The sequence below is a fragment of the Dysidea avara genome, chromosome 13 (assembly GCF_963678975.1).
Source record: "Dysidea avara chromosome 13, odDysAvar1.4, whole genome shotgun sequence".
In the NCBI taxonomy this organism is placed as follows: domain Eukaryota; kingdom Metazoa; phylum Porifera; class Demospongiae; order Dictyoceratida; family Dysideidae; genus Dysidea; species Dysidea avara.
The window spans coordinates 3,355,238-3,370,886 of record NC_089284.1 but is presented as its reverse complement, the minus strand read 5'-3'; the positions used below and the strand labels follow the sequence as shown (position 1 = coordinate 3,370,886).

Here is a 15,649-nt window from a genome sequence, read left to right as displayed (position 1 = left end):
TTTGATTTCTTACTATTCGCATGCCTGAGTCACTATTCCGCATTTGTTTTTGTGTTTATTTGCGGTACCACTCAAATGCAACATCGTGAGCACCAATTGTGCACGATCAAAAAACTTGCTTGAAAAGGGGGTGTGGCAGCAATTTCGCTTGCAAGTCAAACTCACTCGAAAAAGGGCATGACAGCTGTTTCGTTCACGAGTCCTCATCCTACCAGTCAAGGGATGAAGACCCGCAAATGAAATTACTGCTGCGTCCCCTTTTCAAGCAAGTTTTTTAATCACGCACAATTGTTACACGCGACGTTGCGTTTGGGTGGTACCGTAGTGGTGAATACATGAGATTTCAATTCCTCAATATTCATCCTCACTCTTGTATTGGTTTGTTACTTGGGCTGTTATAATGCTTTCTGCGACCAGAACATCAACAAAGAAACTGTTCAGTCATCTACATTTTTAATGCTAAAAAGAATGCTTGAAGCTTCATTCATTTGCAGTCAAAATAATTAGTTATTAAAATCAATATTTGTCCCAGCCTTAGTAGCTAGTAGCCTAGTAAGCTGCAAGGTTGCAGGGTACAACCCCCTCCCCCCGGCCTTTCTAGGAATAGCAAAACCTGATAACACACACTGTGACACACAAACAGCATTGTACTCATGTACACTGCACACACACATACACACACACACAACAACAACACAACATAATGGCACGCACGCACGCACGTATGGACACAACAACAACAACACAGCACTTGCATGCACACAAAGGTCAGACCTTTAAATCACAAGTAGTGTTCAACAGAAGGTTGCTTGGCTTCAGGTCACGATGCAACACATTGGCAGAATGGATGTACTTGAGACCCCTCAAGATCTGGTAGAGGAAATAGCAGATGTGGTCATTGCCCAAGTGTTGGGCCTTCAACAACTTGTACAAATCAGTCTCCATCAATGTCTGTACTATATAGCTGTTTACACAGTCAAGGATGACAATATTGTACACATGAGTTAGCGGATGTTAAAGGCATATGTGTGGTGTGCACCCATGTGTGTATGGTAAAGGTGCAAGTAAATTTTAGTTCAGGAAGGGTACACCAAATGTGTGTGTTGGGTAGTATACGTGCATGGCATGTTGTATGTGCATAATGTACCATATGCATAACACATGTATATAACGTACATAGGTGTCAATCAAGGATGGGATACCATACAGAGGACCCCTGGTGTATGGTCAAGTTGATAATGTTAGCAGTCTGGGTGATAATATGTGATAACATCCATACCACACAGTTGCCATGGCCATAATATCACCACCACTAAGTGACTAACAACAGTCAGTCCATCTGTGTGTCATACTTCCACCATGTGAGTACATAATGTATGCATGTACGTACATATGTATGTACGCATGTATGTTAGTATCATACAAACTAAATACATATTGTTTCTGCCTACAAATGAGAAGGATACACAGCTTTCATTTCTTCAATAGAAGGGGGCTTCAGAATATCTGTGATACAAATGATCTGAAAAAATAGGGAAAAAATTCACCTCACAATATCACAGACCATTATGCATAACTTTACATACCACATCCTATTACAAAAACAACCACCTAGCATAGCTATAACAAGTGTCTATTTGATCTATGAAATATGACATCAATGTTTGGGAAATGATGCGATTATTACAACTTAAGTAATAACCATTACAAGCATGACAAAAAAAACTTACATTCTCATGTTTGAATCTTGTGAGAATTTTTATCTCTCTTAATGTCCGCTGACAGTAGGTCTGGTGATCAAAAGGACTAATTTTCTTGATGGCAACCTTACCGCCTGCATGATTATCAGTAGCTGAGCTAAAATAACATCAACCATCACACTAAATTTTCACACAAACCAGCACTTGTAGCATGAATTATTAACACAAAACAGCTGACTGCAGTTGGAACTTCTCTTAATTCCTTAATAGCATGGGTTAGGGTGACGGATTAATTACTCTGCTTTACTGTCTAGCGGGTTTATAAACTCCCACACAATGCGGGCAGACTATTTGTGAAAAACGCGTGATATGTATGAGCCAGATATACACACATACTTCCAAGAACACTAAATATTCAGTTATTTAACACACTACGGAGAAAATGGATAGACACGAGGTGAGAAATCTGTCACAACTACGTTTACTTACCAAACCATTCCATACGCTCCTTCCCCAATGTATGCTAATCCGGAATATCTTGGACCAACATCAAAAACTTGAGTCCTAACTACTTCAGGGGGTGGCTTCAGGCCAGATGCCATCCTGCGTATTCTTTCCAAACAACAAGGAGAGCGTTATTTAGATATCCCTTCCTCTCACGTGATTAAGGCAAGTTCCCGCGTGACGACAAAACTTTTAGTGCTTTGCTCACGTGTCGTCGCGGGGAAGTTGAGCATGTAAACAAATATTTACACCAGAAATTTTTTTGTAGCTTCTGTGTCGGTATAGCGTAGACTTTCAGTTTGGCAATAAAACAGAGGTTCGAGTAGAAGTGTTCATTTAAAAGACAGCAAGTGGCAGTTCGTTTGCAGTGATACGCAGTATGGGACGGGCCAAGTTTCAAGAGTTTCTTCCCGAGAATTGCCACCGTAGATACAGCTGCGTACACTGCAGGGCACATTTAGCGAACCACGATGAGTTAATATCAAAAGTAAGCAACTTCGTAACGTGTGAAGACTTTATAACTGTCTCATTCTATTTAGTCGTTTCAAGGCAGCCAAGGAAAGGCATACCTCTTCAACAAAGTGTAAGCATACGTGACATTTTCTGTGAAGTGTGAATTAACGGAACACATTTTATCGTGTACAGTGTTAATGTCAAATGCGGCAAGGCAGAGGAGAGATATTTGTTAACAGGACTTCACGCAGTAGCCGATATCCACTGTAACTCGTGCAAAACAACGCTGGGCTGGAAATACGTGAGTGGTAAACACGGCGGCAACAGTATTAGGTCACCTGTTATTCGAACAAATGTTTGTAGTTGACGCCTGTTTTGTGGGGATAAGATATGAAAATAAACATCTGGCTGGAAAAGCCACACATTGGAAGTGGCTTTTATTTATTTATTTTATCACAATAGGAACATGCATTTGAAGCAAGCCAAAAGTACAAGGAAGGAAAATTCATCATTGAGCTTGCACACATGGTCAAAGAGAACTGCTGGGACTCTTGATAAAACTGTTCACTAAAAAGATTAACCAAAAACTGAAGTTATAAACTGAAAAAAAGTAACGCATACATTCGTACATTAATGAAGCATTATTCAATAAATAATATAATATGGTTTTTGTTTCAGTTTTTGTACTGTCTCCACATATTATACAATATGTACTGTGTTATGTATTGATGGGTTATAATCTGTACAGTTAAGACTTGTACAAGTGTTAAGAAATTGTGTTCATTATTTGTTCACCAGCTGTCAAAGTTTCCAAATCCTGATGAAATTTTGGTTTTTAGTTTGGCCTTCTTTGAAGCTGCTGCTGTTTCACTTTGTTCAACGTCTTTATCACCACCTTCAGCAACCCGCCTCTTGGTCCTATGGGATGATAAGCACATCAGCTGACCATAAGTGAATTCATATAACTTTAAAAATTGTGTAACCAAATGTGAAGCCATACAGGTACCCTTACCAAAACATTGAAGTACATCAAATCCTACCACCCTACCTATCTTTACAAGATTGCTTACCCAGCTGCTGCTGCTGGCTTCTTCTGGCTTATGTATTTTCCAATAGCATCTGACTGAGTGGTCCTGCTGGTGTTAAATATTGAAGATGTCGATGATGTGGGTTTTGCCTCTTGCTCCTGACCAGAATGAAAACAAATCACATTATATTTAGTGACCATGTTTTGTTAAGTAAATTTACCTCATCATTCGCCTCATCTTCCTCTAGCTGTACAAGATAATAGCAATTATAAAAATAATAAATTAATTTTCATCACACTGTTCTTGTTGGGTAAACATTGCAAGTTAAGTTGCATCATTTTAGTGTTTCATCCTTACCTTCTTGTCTGCCTCTTCAAAAGGATTTACAAACACTGTAGTCCTTATTAGCATGATGGATTCCTATTGAAGTTGGTTGCAATAACATATTTAATGCACTTTTAAAACCACAGCATTATTTAACAGCTATTTAATGATATCAACACCTCACAACTTACTAATGGGCGGTCTTTATCATCAGTTTCCACCTTCTCCATAGCATTTAACACATCAAATCCACCCACAACCCTTTAATTCAAGGAGGAATGGACTAAACAAGTTTAGGAATGCAATACACTTGTTCTAAAAAGCCATTACATTATTAATGGGAGCTTATGAATGATAGCAAAAACAAATTGCTACACACACTTGTCCACAGCTGCTGTAGCTATGTCCATCTCAATTAGTAACACAAAACATGTGTTAAAGAGTGTGTGTGTGGTGTGGTGTGTTGCACACGCTTGTGTGAGTGGTGTTGGTGTGTGCCTACATGCATCACCTGCCAAAGACAGTGTGTTTGTTATCCAAGTGGCGACAAGAGCGGAATGTGATGAAACTGAAAAACAATACAAATTATGAACACACAGTATATACCAACACACACACACACACACACATCTTACAATTGAGACTTATTGGTATTGGGTCCACTGTTAGCCATGCTTACTATTCCTCTACCTGTAACAGACAATATAGTATATATGTGTGTCATGGACTATTGGTCAACCCATCAACTGAACATTACAATTACATGTTTGGGATGGCCACCAGCTACTACAGATATAGTCCAACAAACCACACTACATCTACACATCACATCCAATGTACACATCACCAAACCACTTACACTGGCAACATAATAATGTGTAGCATTACAGGATAGTAGCTCTGTGTGTGGGTTATATGATATGTACCTATAAATGGTGTTCATTATGGTATTTTGTTTATGTACTCACTTGTAAGTAATTCAAGCTTGCTACATGTGTGTTTTGTGTGTATGTATGTATTTACATCTGCTAGTCTCTCCTTGATCATACACATATATCCCTCTCACCTTGGTGAGCAAGGTTAGGTTTGAATTCATCATTAAAGGGCTTTCCCCACGCTGACTCTCCACCCTTCCCGGTTCCAGTGGGATCTCCCCCTTGTATCTAACAACAATCACAACAATACAGGCTGCACTTGCTAAAGTTTTAGCTTACCATGAAATTCCGAATTGAACGATGAAATACTGTCCATTAGAAAATTTACATAATATTAATGCCTAATATTTAAAGCACATGTGCTTGCATGTGTGTGTGTGTGTGTGTGTGTGTGTGTGTGTGTGTGTGTGTGTGTGCGTGTGTGTGTATGGGTGAATGTACTGTACATATGGTGTACTAATTGTACTTTGAGCTACTCAGCTATTATAAAACAACAAAATTTCAGTACACCATCAATATACAATAAATTTCAATATAGCACAGTACATTGTCCCAGCTACACCCTTTAGCATAGCAAATTAAAACTTTTTTTCAAGAATCCTCTCAATGTATCTGCTATACACAGGTGGGCTTAGAATTTGTCATTTCCTACTGACATGTCTGCTTCACATATGTGCGTACAGGAAGACCCTCGTGACACTTCTGGACACAATGGCTAGCAGAGATACTAACTGTACAGTAGACATTCTGCCTCATGCAATCATACAAATTTAATACAGCAGGCAATGGTGAAGTAATTGTAGATAAAAGGTTAAAAAAAATAAAAATAATAAAACCAGGGATTTTAAAAATCAAGATAGGAGGCATTATGAATGGTATAAGCCAGTTGTCTGGTTCACTATACACAGTTGATATGTGCATAGAGTGCTTGTGTGAGTGTGTAAGGTGCATGTGTGTATGTGTCTAATCTTATGTACAAGATGCACTCACCAGAGTCATCATAGTACTGGGACTTGCACAACTTGACAAAGTTTTCACAAGTATGAGGGACCTGTACACATACAGTACACATACATGTAGAATGTACATACTTCCATGCCAGCAAATAATACATACACACTGACGGACAGATAGGTAACAGACATACACTGAAGTGTGTATGCTATCAACACTCACCTGATCGGTATGCAGTTCTAAATTGAGGTCACCGAGGTTAGTATGCAGACGGACATACGCTACAGCAACAAGACAACAATGTACATATGCCATGGTGGTAAAATTTTTTTTGCATCTCCTAGAAACTGAGGTAAAATTATCCCTTAAAGTAAGAGTGATTCCTAGAATAATTAACCAGCAGATGCTTTTAAATGCAATTATGCTTGCAGTGTTGTAGTGTATCAGTACCTTTAGTCTTGATCAGTCGATATCTAAGTATGTCTCGGTCAACAATGGCCGCCTCGTTCTCGGTCACTGGTACGTGTGTAGTGGATGTGAAGGATTGAGCTACCGCTCCAAGTGAGTAGTGAGCCTATATAACATGACAACACATCTGGTGTACCACAATATTACAGTAATAATATTCATTACTGTAAGCCAATGAACTGCAGAAAATGAATATCTTTTCGTGAGTCCCTGCACTCACAGGGAAGCCACACAGATTACAACATTGGTGGTAAAAGTTGGCGGCATGCATTAAAAGGATGCACAGATCAGTTTCCCCTTTGCACAAGCATCAATATATCCCTCTTGCTACAAACTAATCTGCTCAGGTAAAGTAAACACCATAATATATTATTATGATAACAGATAAGCCACCAACAAATAAGCCACCAACAACAAAATTACATTAGCAAGTTGTGCAACATATAACAGCGTGAATACACCTCAATGCCCTTGTACCCAAAGTGTTGCTAGCTGGCTTGGAACATGCATAACAGTGAAGTGTACAAACACTCCATCACTACATCTCTAATGCTCTACTAATCACCCAGCTACCCCCACCCAACACACACTACACATGTATACAATACCACATAGGTGCCAACTGTAGGGGAGCCATTAAAAAAAATTCATTGCTTGTATAACTTGCAGCCAATTGTTTGAGAACATGTTTCTGTAAAGTGACTAAGTGTTTGGTTGCAAACAAAAGGCATCCACGGCTGGTTTCTAATCCACTTACCTACTTACAACCATGTACCAGTTATTAATATTGTGTAGAATATACTGTCCCCAACAGTTACATCTCGTGGGTTTGTTTGGTTACCAAGTTAGGAGCCTACATGAAAGCTCTGTTATGTGTGGCAATTACACAAGTACATGCACTTCAAACTGAAGTTTTTGTGTCAGTATTGAATCACTGCAGAAGGAAGATAACTACCAGAATTACCAACAGTACAAAGTACAAGAACTGAAATTGAAGTACTAGAGTGATACACACGTATTGCATATGTATTATGTACTAACATTAGTCACATTGACCAGCAGAACTGAAAAAAGATACATATTTGTAGTAAGGCTTTCGAAATATTACAGTACATACCCAGCACTTCATACAAGGCTGAGGTTACTGAAATATATACCCTGTAATTGTGCAATGCTTGTCACTGTTTTGTCATAGCAACAGTGCTTTACCACAAATTCGTATACCATGTGTCTTGTTTCCACTTATAATTTGTAAACTACAGTATTGTGATAACCATGATGTGGTATCTAGTGATGATAAACTGTTAGTAGTTTAGTTGAAAATTAATGTATGTAAAAAATAACTACCAAAATTTGTTACAAAAGACAAACCTCCCTACAGTGTAGTACACTCTATTGCTTTGACAAATGTTTAAATTCTCTTAAGGATATTGCATCTAGAAAGTAAGAACTCGATTATAGTACGTACACGTTGAGCTGAGCCTCAAAAACATTTAATAACTCATGACCCACTAAAATTTTTTTTCACTCAAATATCTAAAAGCTGTCACTATTAGTAAGCCATAAAAGTGCATAGTCTGTATGATCTTTCCCAAACTTATATTGGACAACATTTCTGCACTTGGCACTTATATTATAAAGCAGCTGACAATTTTGTAGGCACAAATTACAACAGGTGATGTAATGGTGTCGCAATACATAAGTACATTATCAACATGATAGTGTGGTATGTTTTGTGTATGAAACTTCACAAGTTCATATGCTTCTGTTTACAAACTGAACAACCAACTACATAAAATTTTCACATAGAGATTTCACAGGTAAGTTCTACATCAACATAATACAAGAGAATCATTCCCTCCTGTATTATGTATCAAACAGTTACATAACTATGTAAAAGTTTTGTAGCCCCTATGTACATGTGTGTACAATATCCTCTTTCTAACAGTCCTTCTATCAAAACGCACATCATATACCTTGCCTGCCCTATAAATTGTGTCATTTAGGGAAACTACCTGAGAACCTTCATCAATTATTAGTCAGTTGTTCATTACCTCATTAATAAAATCATCTCATTTAGGCCTTAATTATGTATTGGTACCAAACCTTAAGGTGGCCCTATAAACGAGGCTTCACCAAATTGTCAAAATTTCAAAAGATGCCATGCATTTGGGGCACTTCTAATCAAGGGCATGTCCATACAGTATCCTAATTAAGGCCACTCACTGCATTCCTATGAGTTGCTTTCTCCTTCTCCTTTGGCTTCTTCTCCTAGTGACACATATAAATTCACATCACCTCTCACATGATCACACCTCAGATTTGTAGTTGGCATAAAGTTTATCAAGAGCTGACTTGGTCTCCACAGCAACTGACTTGAGATTCCGATAAGGATTCTTACGAGCATTTTCTGCTTCTAATGTTTACAAATCAATGTAATATGTAGATTTTAAAAAACCCTACCTTCGTCATCTACGGAAAGGTTGTGCTTTAAATGATGAAAATTTGCTATGTTGAATTTCTCCAATTCCATCGGGTCCTATTGAAAAAGAAGCACATGTGCTAACAACCTGGCACACAAGAAATTATTGGCTAGTACATACCTGAATGGTGATTATGTCTGATCTCTTGAATGGCTCATCCGTCAGTAGATCTTTAAAGTTCTTTGACTTCAAATTCAGTTGCTCAATAGCCTAAACAAATTATAGGGTCTGACAAATTGCTCAGGCCTCTGTTGATAAACTAACTAGCTACAAATTGCAGTAGCTCAAGCAACTGTATAGACAATTCCCAACTAATATATATGCACAAAATACACACTACACACCCATTCATGCGCGCACACAAACAGTATTTACTAAGCATACACAATACAGAAAATTCTTTCTTAGACTCTTATTACTTGTAAACAGGGAAAATAACATAAGTCCCATTTGGTCTAGTGGTTAGGATGTACACACGCACGCACGCACGCACGCACGCACGCACGCACGCACACACACACACACAGAGTTCTGACAGTATCTAATACTTGTAAAGACATGCTAGTGAGTAAATTCCAATCGGTCTAATGTCTGGTCCAGGTAGCCCAAATTCAATTCCGGAATGGAAAGTTTATTTTTATTTTTTCCTCTTGGTTTAAGCGTTTTTTCAAATATTTAAGTATTAAGTCATAGAAACTTTTAGACAGGTATATGAACATTGAAGTGAACAGCTAGAAACAATTAAACCCTAATAAAGAAGTTACCACTAAAGAAATTTAGTCATCTATGAGAAATAGCACTCAGGAGTTCCTCAACACATCATGGTGGCAAAGGTTAGTTAATAATACAGAAAGGATACAATCTGAAATATGGGGAAATCACCCCCTTTTACAGACACCAAAGTAGGGTTACTGTATCGAAAAGGAAGCACACAGAGAGTTATCACAGCATCTATATACATACATGTACAGTGTAGGATATCTATCCTCCTTCTATAATTACATGTACTGTATGCCAGATTTGTAGGTAAATAGTTCACCACAGTCATCAAACATTAAGGCTCATCTAAACATTACAGTACCTGTACCTGTACATATACAATACATTAACAAAATGTACAAACAAACAAAAAAATCCCATTCCAGGAATCAAACCCGGGCCTCCTGGATGAGAACCAGATATCCTACCACTAGACCAAATAGGACTTGATATAAACCACCATCATTCAACGTCAATAAGTTCAAAGAGGGAGAAACATACTAAATACTGTAGCTGCAGTTTGCAATCGATATACAGGTGTATTATTATATCAAATGATGAAATCAGTATGAATTGGTCAACTTTAAATTTGTCAAATTTCATACAGTAAGTGCTTTTATAAGTTTAGGTAAGTGATTTTTGCACAACTTTTAACTACGGATTCATCAACTACTGTTAAAGTTTCCCATTGTATGGTATAGTGTACACACCACACAACAACACAACACTACACTACACACACACACACACAACATAAAAACAATGTTGTACTTGCAATATCTTAAAACATAACGAAAATTTTATAGAGGAAGTCCCATTTGGTCTGTTAGGATGTCTGGTGCTTACCAAGGCGGCCTGAGTTTAATTCCTGGAATGGGAAGTGTTTTCTTTTTCTATTTTTTATGAAGGCTTTTTCAAAAAGGAAAAAAATATTCTAACTACACGTATGCTACAGCTACAAGGAATTGATTTTTACATGTAGTAGTAGACAACACTACAATGCATGAAAATTACTAGTCCACCACCACCACCAACACCACCAACATTTTTACATGGTAGTGTTAGGTAGTACGCCTTTACATTACTTAAAGGCGTACTACCTAACACTACCAGTTAGAGCTGTGAAACTGGACAGAATATCATAACCGGTACTGAGCAGATCATAACTGCCGGTTATCCGGTTAACTAATTGTCTAAAATTTTCAGCAAATTTTATGCTTTAGGCTACTTGCACCTTGAAATTTGTAGTATGGTTTGTCAAATTGTCTATATTGTGGCCAAAGTACATAATAGGCACCATGTATATACTACAAGTACGACATCATAATGTTCGGGAATGATGAAAAAACACACATTGTTGATTGAAAATGTTAGAGATCGGTTATTCGGTTATGCAGAAAAACAATTGATAACTGAATATATAAAAATAACTGGTCGGTTAACTGGTTTACCCAGTAAAGTTTCACAGCTCTACTACCAGTACACATTCAAAGAAACAGAAACAAAAACTATTCCCATTCCGGGAATCAAACCCGGGCCACCTGGGTGAGAACCAGATATCCTAACCACTAGACCAAATGGAATTTGATACAATCATTATTTAATGTGAATAAGTACTAAGAGAGAATGACAGTTATTATTGACACAGTTTACACAGTACATGCCTATAGTGTACAATACATACACACACACACACACACATACATACACACACACTACAACTACACTACACACACAAAGTACTCGTACCTCATAAGAGAACACATTTCCACTAGTCTTAATAGCAACAATGTGGGAATGATCGTTGAACACTTTGTAGGTAACTGGGCAGTGATAGTCTCCTGCAATGTAGCAATTACAGCTAATATTAATTTTCATGTCAGACTACACTTTATCATATCAACATTCTTTATAACTGTCAATACAAACATGCCCATGTAACTTGAAAAAAAAGATGAATAATATGATACCATATTATTCAAGAGCAGGAGCTCCTGGTACACTATAGTCTATACCATACAACGGGAAACTTTAATGGAAGAATACAGTAGTTGATGAATTCATAGTTAAAAGTTGTACAAAAATCACGTACCTAAACATAAATAAGCACTTACTGATCATGTATCAACAGCTTTATTTAACATTTGATATATAATAATATATCGATTGCAAACTGCAGCTACAGTATTTAGTATGCATCCCTCTCTTAGTACTTATTGACATTGAACGATGGTGGTTTATATTAAGTCCCATTTGGTCCAGTGGTCAGGATATCTGGCTCTCACCCAGGTGGCCCGGGTTCGATTCCTGGAATGGGAACAATTTTTTTTTGTACATTTTGTTGATGCATATGATGTACAGGTACCATAATGTTTAGATGAGCCTGATGTCTGTGGTGGACTATTTATCTACAACTGAAAACAAATTCCTTACAGCTCTGGCATAATTATAGAAGGAGAATAAAAAAAGTCAAGATATCCTACATGTACATAGATGCTGTGATAAAGCCGGTTGTTTTATTATTGTTTTCCTTTTTTTTCTGATACCCTACAGAGCACTATGTTTTCACGCAACTAAGGCTCTGTGTGTACTGCCAATGAGCTAGCAATGGGGCCATAGTAAGTGGTCCAGTTTTTTGCCAGATCACTTCTCAGCTACTTAATTTTATTTGCAAATGATGCAGTGACATGGCATGTTTCCAGACCCTATCGGGTCACATGCCCATGCTCACAGTATACAGTGACTTGACCGCCTTGTTAGACTGCTCTACAATATCATCTGTATATACAACACATGCCTTGGTGTGATGGAGAAACATACATAATAATCCCTACCTGAAAAAAAAAGTTCCCATTCCGGGAATTGAACCCGGGCCACCTGGGTGAGAGCCAGATATCCTAACCACTAGACCAAATGGGATTTCTGTGATCTGCTGTCACTTAATGTAAATAAGTACATGTACTATGAGTAAAGTGCTATTATAAATGCATGCATACAAAGTATACCAATCTTCAGGTGTATAAATTGTTGACCAGTAATTCATACTTTATCACCTGAAATATTTCCTAATGATTCAATATGGATCTGAATTACCTCACTGGAATAAACTTCATATCACAAACACGCACAATAATACTACACATATATAGGACAGCTACGAAACAACAAATACCAAAAACAAGAGCCCACCGCACCTGAATAACTACCATGACATGAAAACAGAGCTAAGAAACAGCAGACCATGTCAGCTAGGATAATATTTCTAACAGGTTATACCATGTAATAGGGACACATCTTGGCTAGTTTCTTACTGTATGTTTAAATCTAATTTACAGGGGTGTACACTACATCACAAGCCACCTTCACCACTCAAGTTTTCAAGAGTGATACTGCATGTATGCATGGTAGCAATACCACTAGCTATACAAACATTGATACACATACACACGTCATGCAATAAGAAATCTGCAGATTTGACTAGCCCCACCCACTCATAACTAACCTTCATTGCTCTTGTGGAAGTGTAGACGAGTCAGAGACTTCATCTCCAGTGGCTGTATGAAGTGGATTAACAAAAGTGTACACTTATATGTAATACTGCACATAACAATGCTGAAGTCTGTCTATCAATGGATATTTGTATAAAGGCACCCACCAAGCTGAAAAGATAGAGGAGTCATAGGACAGGCACTCAAAGATTGAGAATTGGAAATACTGGCTCTACAATATTGCAGAATCCCTTTGGTCATTTCTTACCCACCAAGCTGAAAAGATAGGAGTCATAGGACAGGCACTCAAAGATTGGGAATTGGGAATGATGGCTCTACAATATTGCGGAATCCCTTTCATAATTCACAGTTAGCTATACACTACATGTACATTTTTATTTTGGAAAACTTTCTGTAATTACTATAGCAATACCTCGCCTGTTATGGGGTGATGTCCATATTTCTGAAGATAAGGTAGAATATTCCTGCAAAACAGAACAGACATCTATCACAACTGTATTAAATCTCCAAACCATAATAGCACAATCAATATAGCTAACTCACTATGGCATGACACATTGCAACATACTACATAGACTTCATTAAAGCACACCTGACTCTACAATTTATGCGTTGAAGTGTACTTTCTAGTGCAGTTGCACTGATTTATGAAGCTGTATATCACTTACATAAAGTCAAATACAGTACCATCATTGGCACACAGTGGGTCCTCGAAAGGCTGCAGCGATAATGCACAGCAGTGGAAGGGAAGGCGGCGAAATCCCGCCTTTTCTTTGATATCTAAGTAAGGTGATGAGTGGCAGGGAATTCGCTTAATTTGAAAAATCTCACCAGGTTTCTTCCCTCCGTAAAACGCAGCCCACTCCGTAGATGTTATATACCTGAACATCACACAATAATATCCACACGGACGCGTTTGAAATAACTCACATCTTATCCTTCTGATGCTGTTTCTTTCCCATCGTCTCGTTGATGCGCGCTTAATAGAAATTTTAAAATATATATTTCGAGAAATATTTTCAGAATTGGTTCATAGTTATAAATAATATAATTTCAATTACGAATCACTTATACACAGTTGTTGTGTGCATGTTTCTGATGGAGACTTCTTGCACCACTTGTTGGTGGTCAGATAGTGCACCTGTAATGATACAATACAGTACATACATTATAGTAGATCACTTACCATATAGGTGAGGGACAATTGTTTTGCTAGTGATGAAATGATTACTCAGATATTCAACTATTCAATTGGCATGCATTATTTGGTTAGTTAGCACACTATTTGAATGTTCGTTGTAAGCTGTGATCAGATGGATGAAGCCAACCTAGAATCTTTAGATTGTGAAAAAAGTGGCATAAAAATTCCAAATAGAAATAGCTCTCAGGCTTTACCGCCCATGGTTAAAGAATGTTATTGTATAATCGATCATTTCTATTTGAATAGTAAAATTGCCATTGGTTTCAGCACTAGTTTGAGGTGACGTATATCATCTTTGATTGGAATTTCATAAAAAAACCTTTTATACATTATCATATTGTGAATGTGACCTGCTGAGTGAAACCTGACTAGTTTGCATTTTTCTTGAACTTCACTTTATCATTTCTTTGTTGCCTAGAGAGGAAACCAACCTTATCTGGTGAATAGTTATAGTGATAGAGGGCAATAAGTACAGTGGTTATACGGAAATAATTCAAATAAATTTAAGTACAACCTATGGATCTGGGACTTGCCTCAGTTTTCATGAAGTAAGAAAGCTGTTCAAGCTTAGAAAGGGCCAGTTTACCACAACGTAAACAAAACAGTTTGCTTCATGGACAGACACAAAAAGATATCCACGAAGAGGCAAACCCAATGGTATAGAAGTTATATTAAATCGAGTATTGTATCTGAAGCGATTAAAATGTGTGTAAAAGTTTTACAGCAGGTAGTTTTTTTTACCCAATATGGTTCAATGTGATTTATCTCGAAAACAGAATTATGCAAACTAGTCGAATTTTCGCTAGACGGCTCATATATTTTCATGAAACTGTCACCACTCGCAAAAATTCCATCCCTCAAAAATTTGCGCCTATATGGTATAACACAGAGGATTCATTACTGCTTGTCATAACCTATTCATGCCAAGAAAAAAAAAATCATTGAGTAAGTAAAGCATAGCAGAAAGAGTTCATTAACTCTTGATAGCAGATTTCAACCTTCATAAAGAACCTACCTCATTTTTGCAAAAAGCTTTTGGATGATAAATTGTGAATCAACTGTGCTTGGTATTCCACACAACCAAACCAAGATAACAGCAACAACAGGCTAATGACACAAACTAACAAACAAGACTATGAAAATATGAACATCTACTAAATCGCAGCAAATGGAAAATATTCCACACCCCTCATTCTGAATTTCTTGGGCCAGCTAGCTGTATGATCACACCTGCCTAGTTGATGATAGGGACTGTCAATCTACAGCACAACGCATATTTTAGCTAGTTAGTACTTCAGGACCCAAACACTAAATACGATAGTAGAAAACAG

The 15,649-nt window shown here is 37.5% G+C and overlaps 2 protein-coding genes and 4 non-coding genes across 6 annotated transcripts in view; 2 read left to right on the top strand and 4 right to left on the bottom strand.

Moving 5' to 3' along the window:
* Positions 1-15,649, bottom strand: part of LOC136243395 (RING-type E3 ubiquitin-protein ligase PPIL2-like) — a 21,945-nt gene extending 6,296 nt beyond the window's left edge. The window contains exons 1-27 of the mRNA XM_066034909.1: positions 15,334-15,649; positions 14,048-14,258; positions 13,949-13,998; positions 13,786-13,897; positions 13,530-13,581; positions 13,111-13,162; positions 11,358-11,449; positions 8,970-9,059; positions 8,830-8,905; positions 8,682-8,782; positions 8,593-8,637; positions 6,349-6,472; positions 6,121-6,179; positions 5,935-5,995; positions 5,224-5,252; positions 5,076-5,172; positions 4,645-4,699; positions 4,521-4,577; positions 4,201-4,270; positions 4,043-4,105; positions 3,906-3,932; positions 3,728-3,843; positions 3,452-3,575; positions 2,190-2,335; positions 1,731-1,857; positions 1,467-1,522; positions 775-964 (exon numbers count right to left, since the gene is read on the bottom strand). Coding sequence (XP_065890981.1) covers positions 775-964; positions 1,467-1,522; positions 1,731-1,857; positions 2,190-2,335; positions 3,452-3,575; positions 3,728-3,843; positions 3,906-3,932; positions 4,043-4,105; positions 4,201-4,270; positions 4,521-4,577; positions 4,645-4,699; positions 5,076-5,172; positions 5,224-5,252; positions 5,935-5,995; positions 6,121-6,179; positions 6,349-6,472; positions 8,593-8,637; positions 8,682-8,782; positions 8,830-8,905; positions 8,970-9,059; positions 11,358-11,449; positions 13,111-13,162; positions 13,530-13,581; positions 13,786-13,897; positions 13,949-13,998; positions 14,048-14,079 — 2,103 coding nt within the window. The 5' untranslated portion in view covers positions 14,080-14,258; positions 15,334-15,649. The remainder of the gene's footprint in view (positions 1-774; positions 965-1,466; positions 1,523-1,730; positions 1,858-2,189; positions 2,336-3,451; positions 3,576-3,727; positions 3,844-3,905; positions 3,933-4,042; positions 4,106-4,200; positions 4,271-4,520; positions 4,578-4,644; positions 4,700-5,075; positions 5,173-5,223; positions 5,253-5,934; positions 5,996-6,120; positions 6,180-6,348; positions 6,473-8,592; positions 8,638-8,681; positions 8,783-8,829; positions 8,906-8,969; positions 9,060-11,357; positions 11,450-13,110; positions 13,163-13,529; positions 13,582-13,785; positions 13,898-13,948; positions 13,999-14,047; positions 14,259-15,333) is intronic.
* LOC136242952 (protein yippee-like 1) lies at positions 2,397-3,451 on the top strand. Its single transcript, XM_066034457.1, has 4 exons — positions 2,397-2,691; positions 2,744-2,787; positions 2,850-2,958; positions 3,120-3,451. The coding sequence occupies exons 1-4, from the start codon at positions 2,584-2,586 to the stop codon at positions 3,210-3,212; spliced, it is 354 nt and encodes a 117-aa protein (XP_065890529.1). The 5' UTR covers positions 2,397-2,583; the 3' UTR covers positions 3,213-3,451.
* Trnae-cuc (transfer RNA glutamic acid (anticodon CUC)) lies at positions 9,983-10,053 on the bottom strand. The gene has a single exon. It is a non-coding gene; the product is annotated as a tRNA-Glu (tRNA).
* Trnae-cuc (transfer RNA glutamic acid (anticodon CUC)) lies at positions 11,120-11,191 on the bottom strand. The gene has a single exon. It is a non-coding gene; the product is annotated as a tRNA-Glu (tRNA).
* On the top strand, positions 11,856-11,927 carry Trnae-cuc (transfer RNA glutamic acid (anticodon CUC)). Its single transcript has one exon. It is a non-coding gene; the product is annotated as a tRNA-Glu (tRNA).
* On the bottom strand, positions 12,456-12,527 carry Trnae-cuc (transfer RNA glutamic acid (anticodon CUC)). Its single transcript has one exon. It is a non-coding gene; the product is annotated as a tRNA-Glu (tRNA).

What these genes read in the sequence shown, in the direction of transcription:
- LOC136242952 (XM_066034457.1), top strand. Translation starts at nt 2,584, where the DNA reads ATGGGACGGGCCAAGTTTCAAGAGTTTCTTCCCGAGAATTGCCACCGT. An exon ending in ACGATGAGTTAATATCAAAA is followed by an intron (nt 2,692 to 2,743) that starts GTAAGCAACTTC and finishes CATTCTATTTAG; the next exon opens with TCGTTTCAAGGCAGCCAAGG. An exon ending in CAACGCTGGGCTGGAAATAC is followed by an intron (nt 2,959 to 3,119) that starts GTGAGTGGTAAA and finishes TTATCACAATAG; the next exon opens with GAACATGCATTTGAAGCAAG.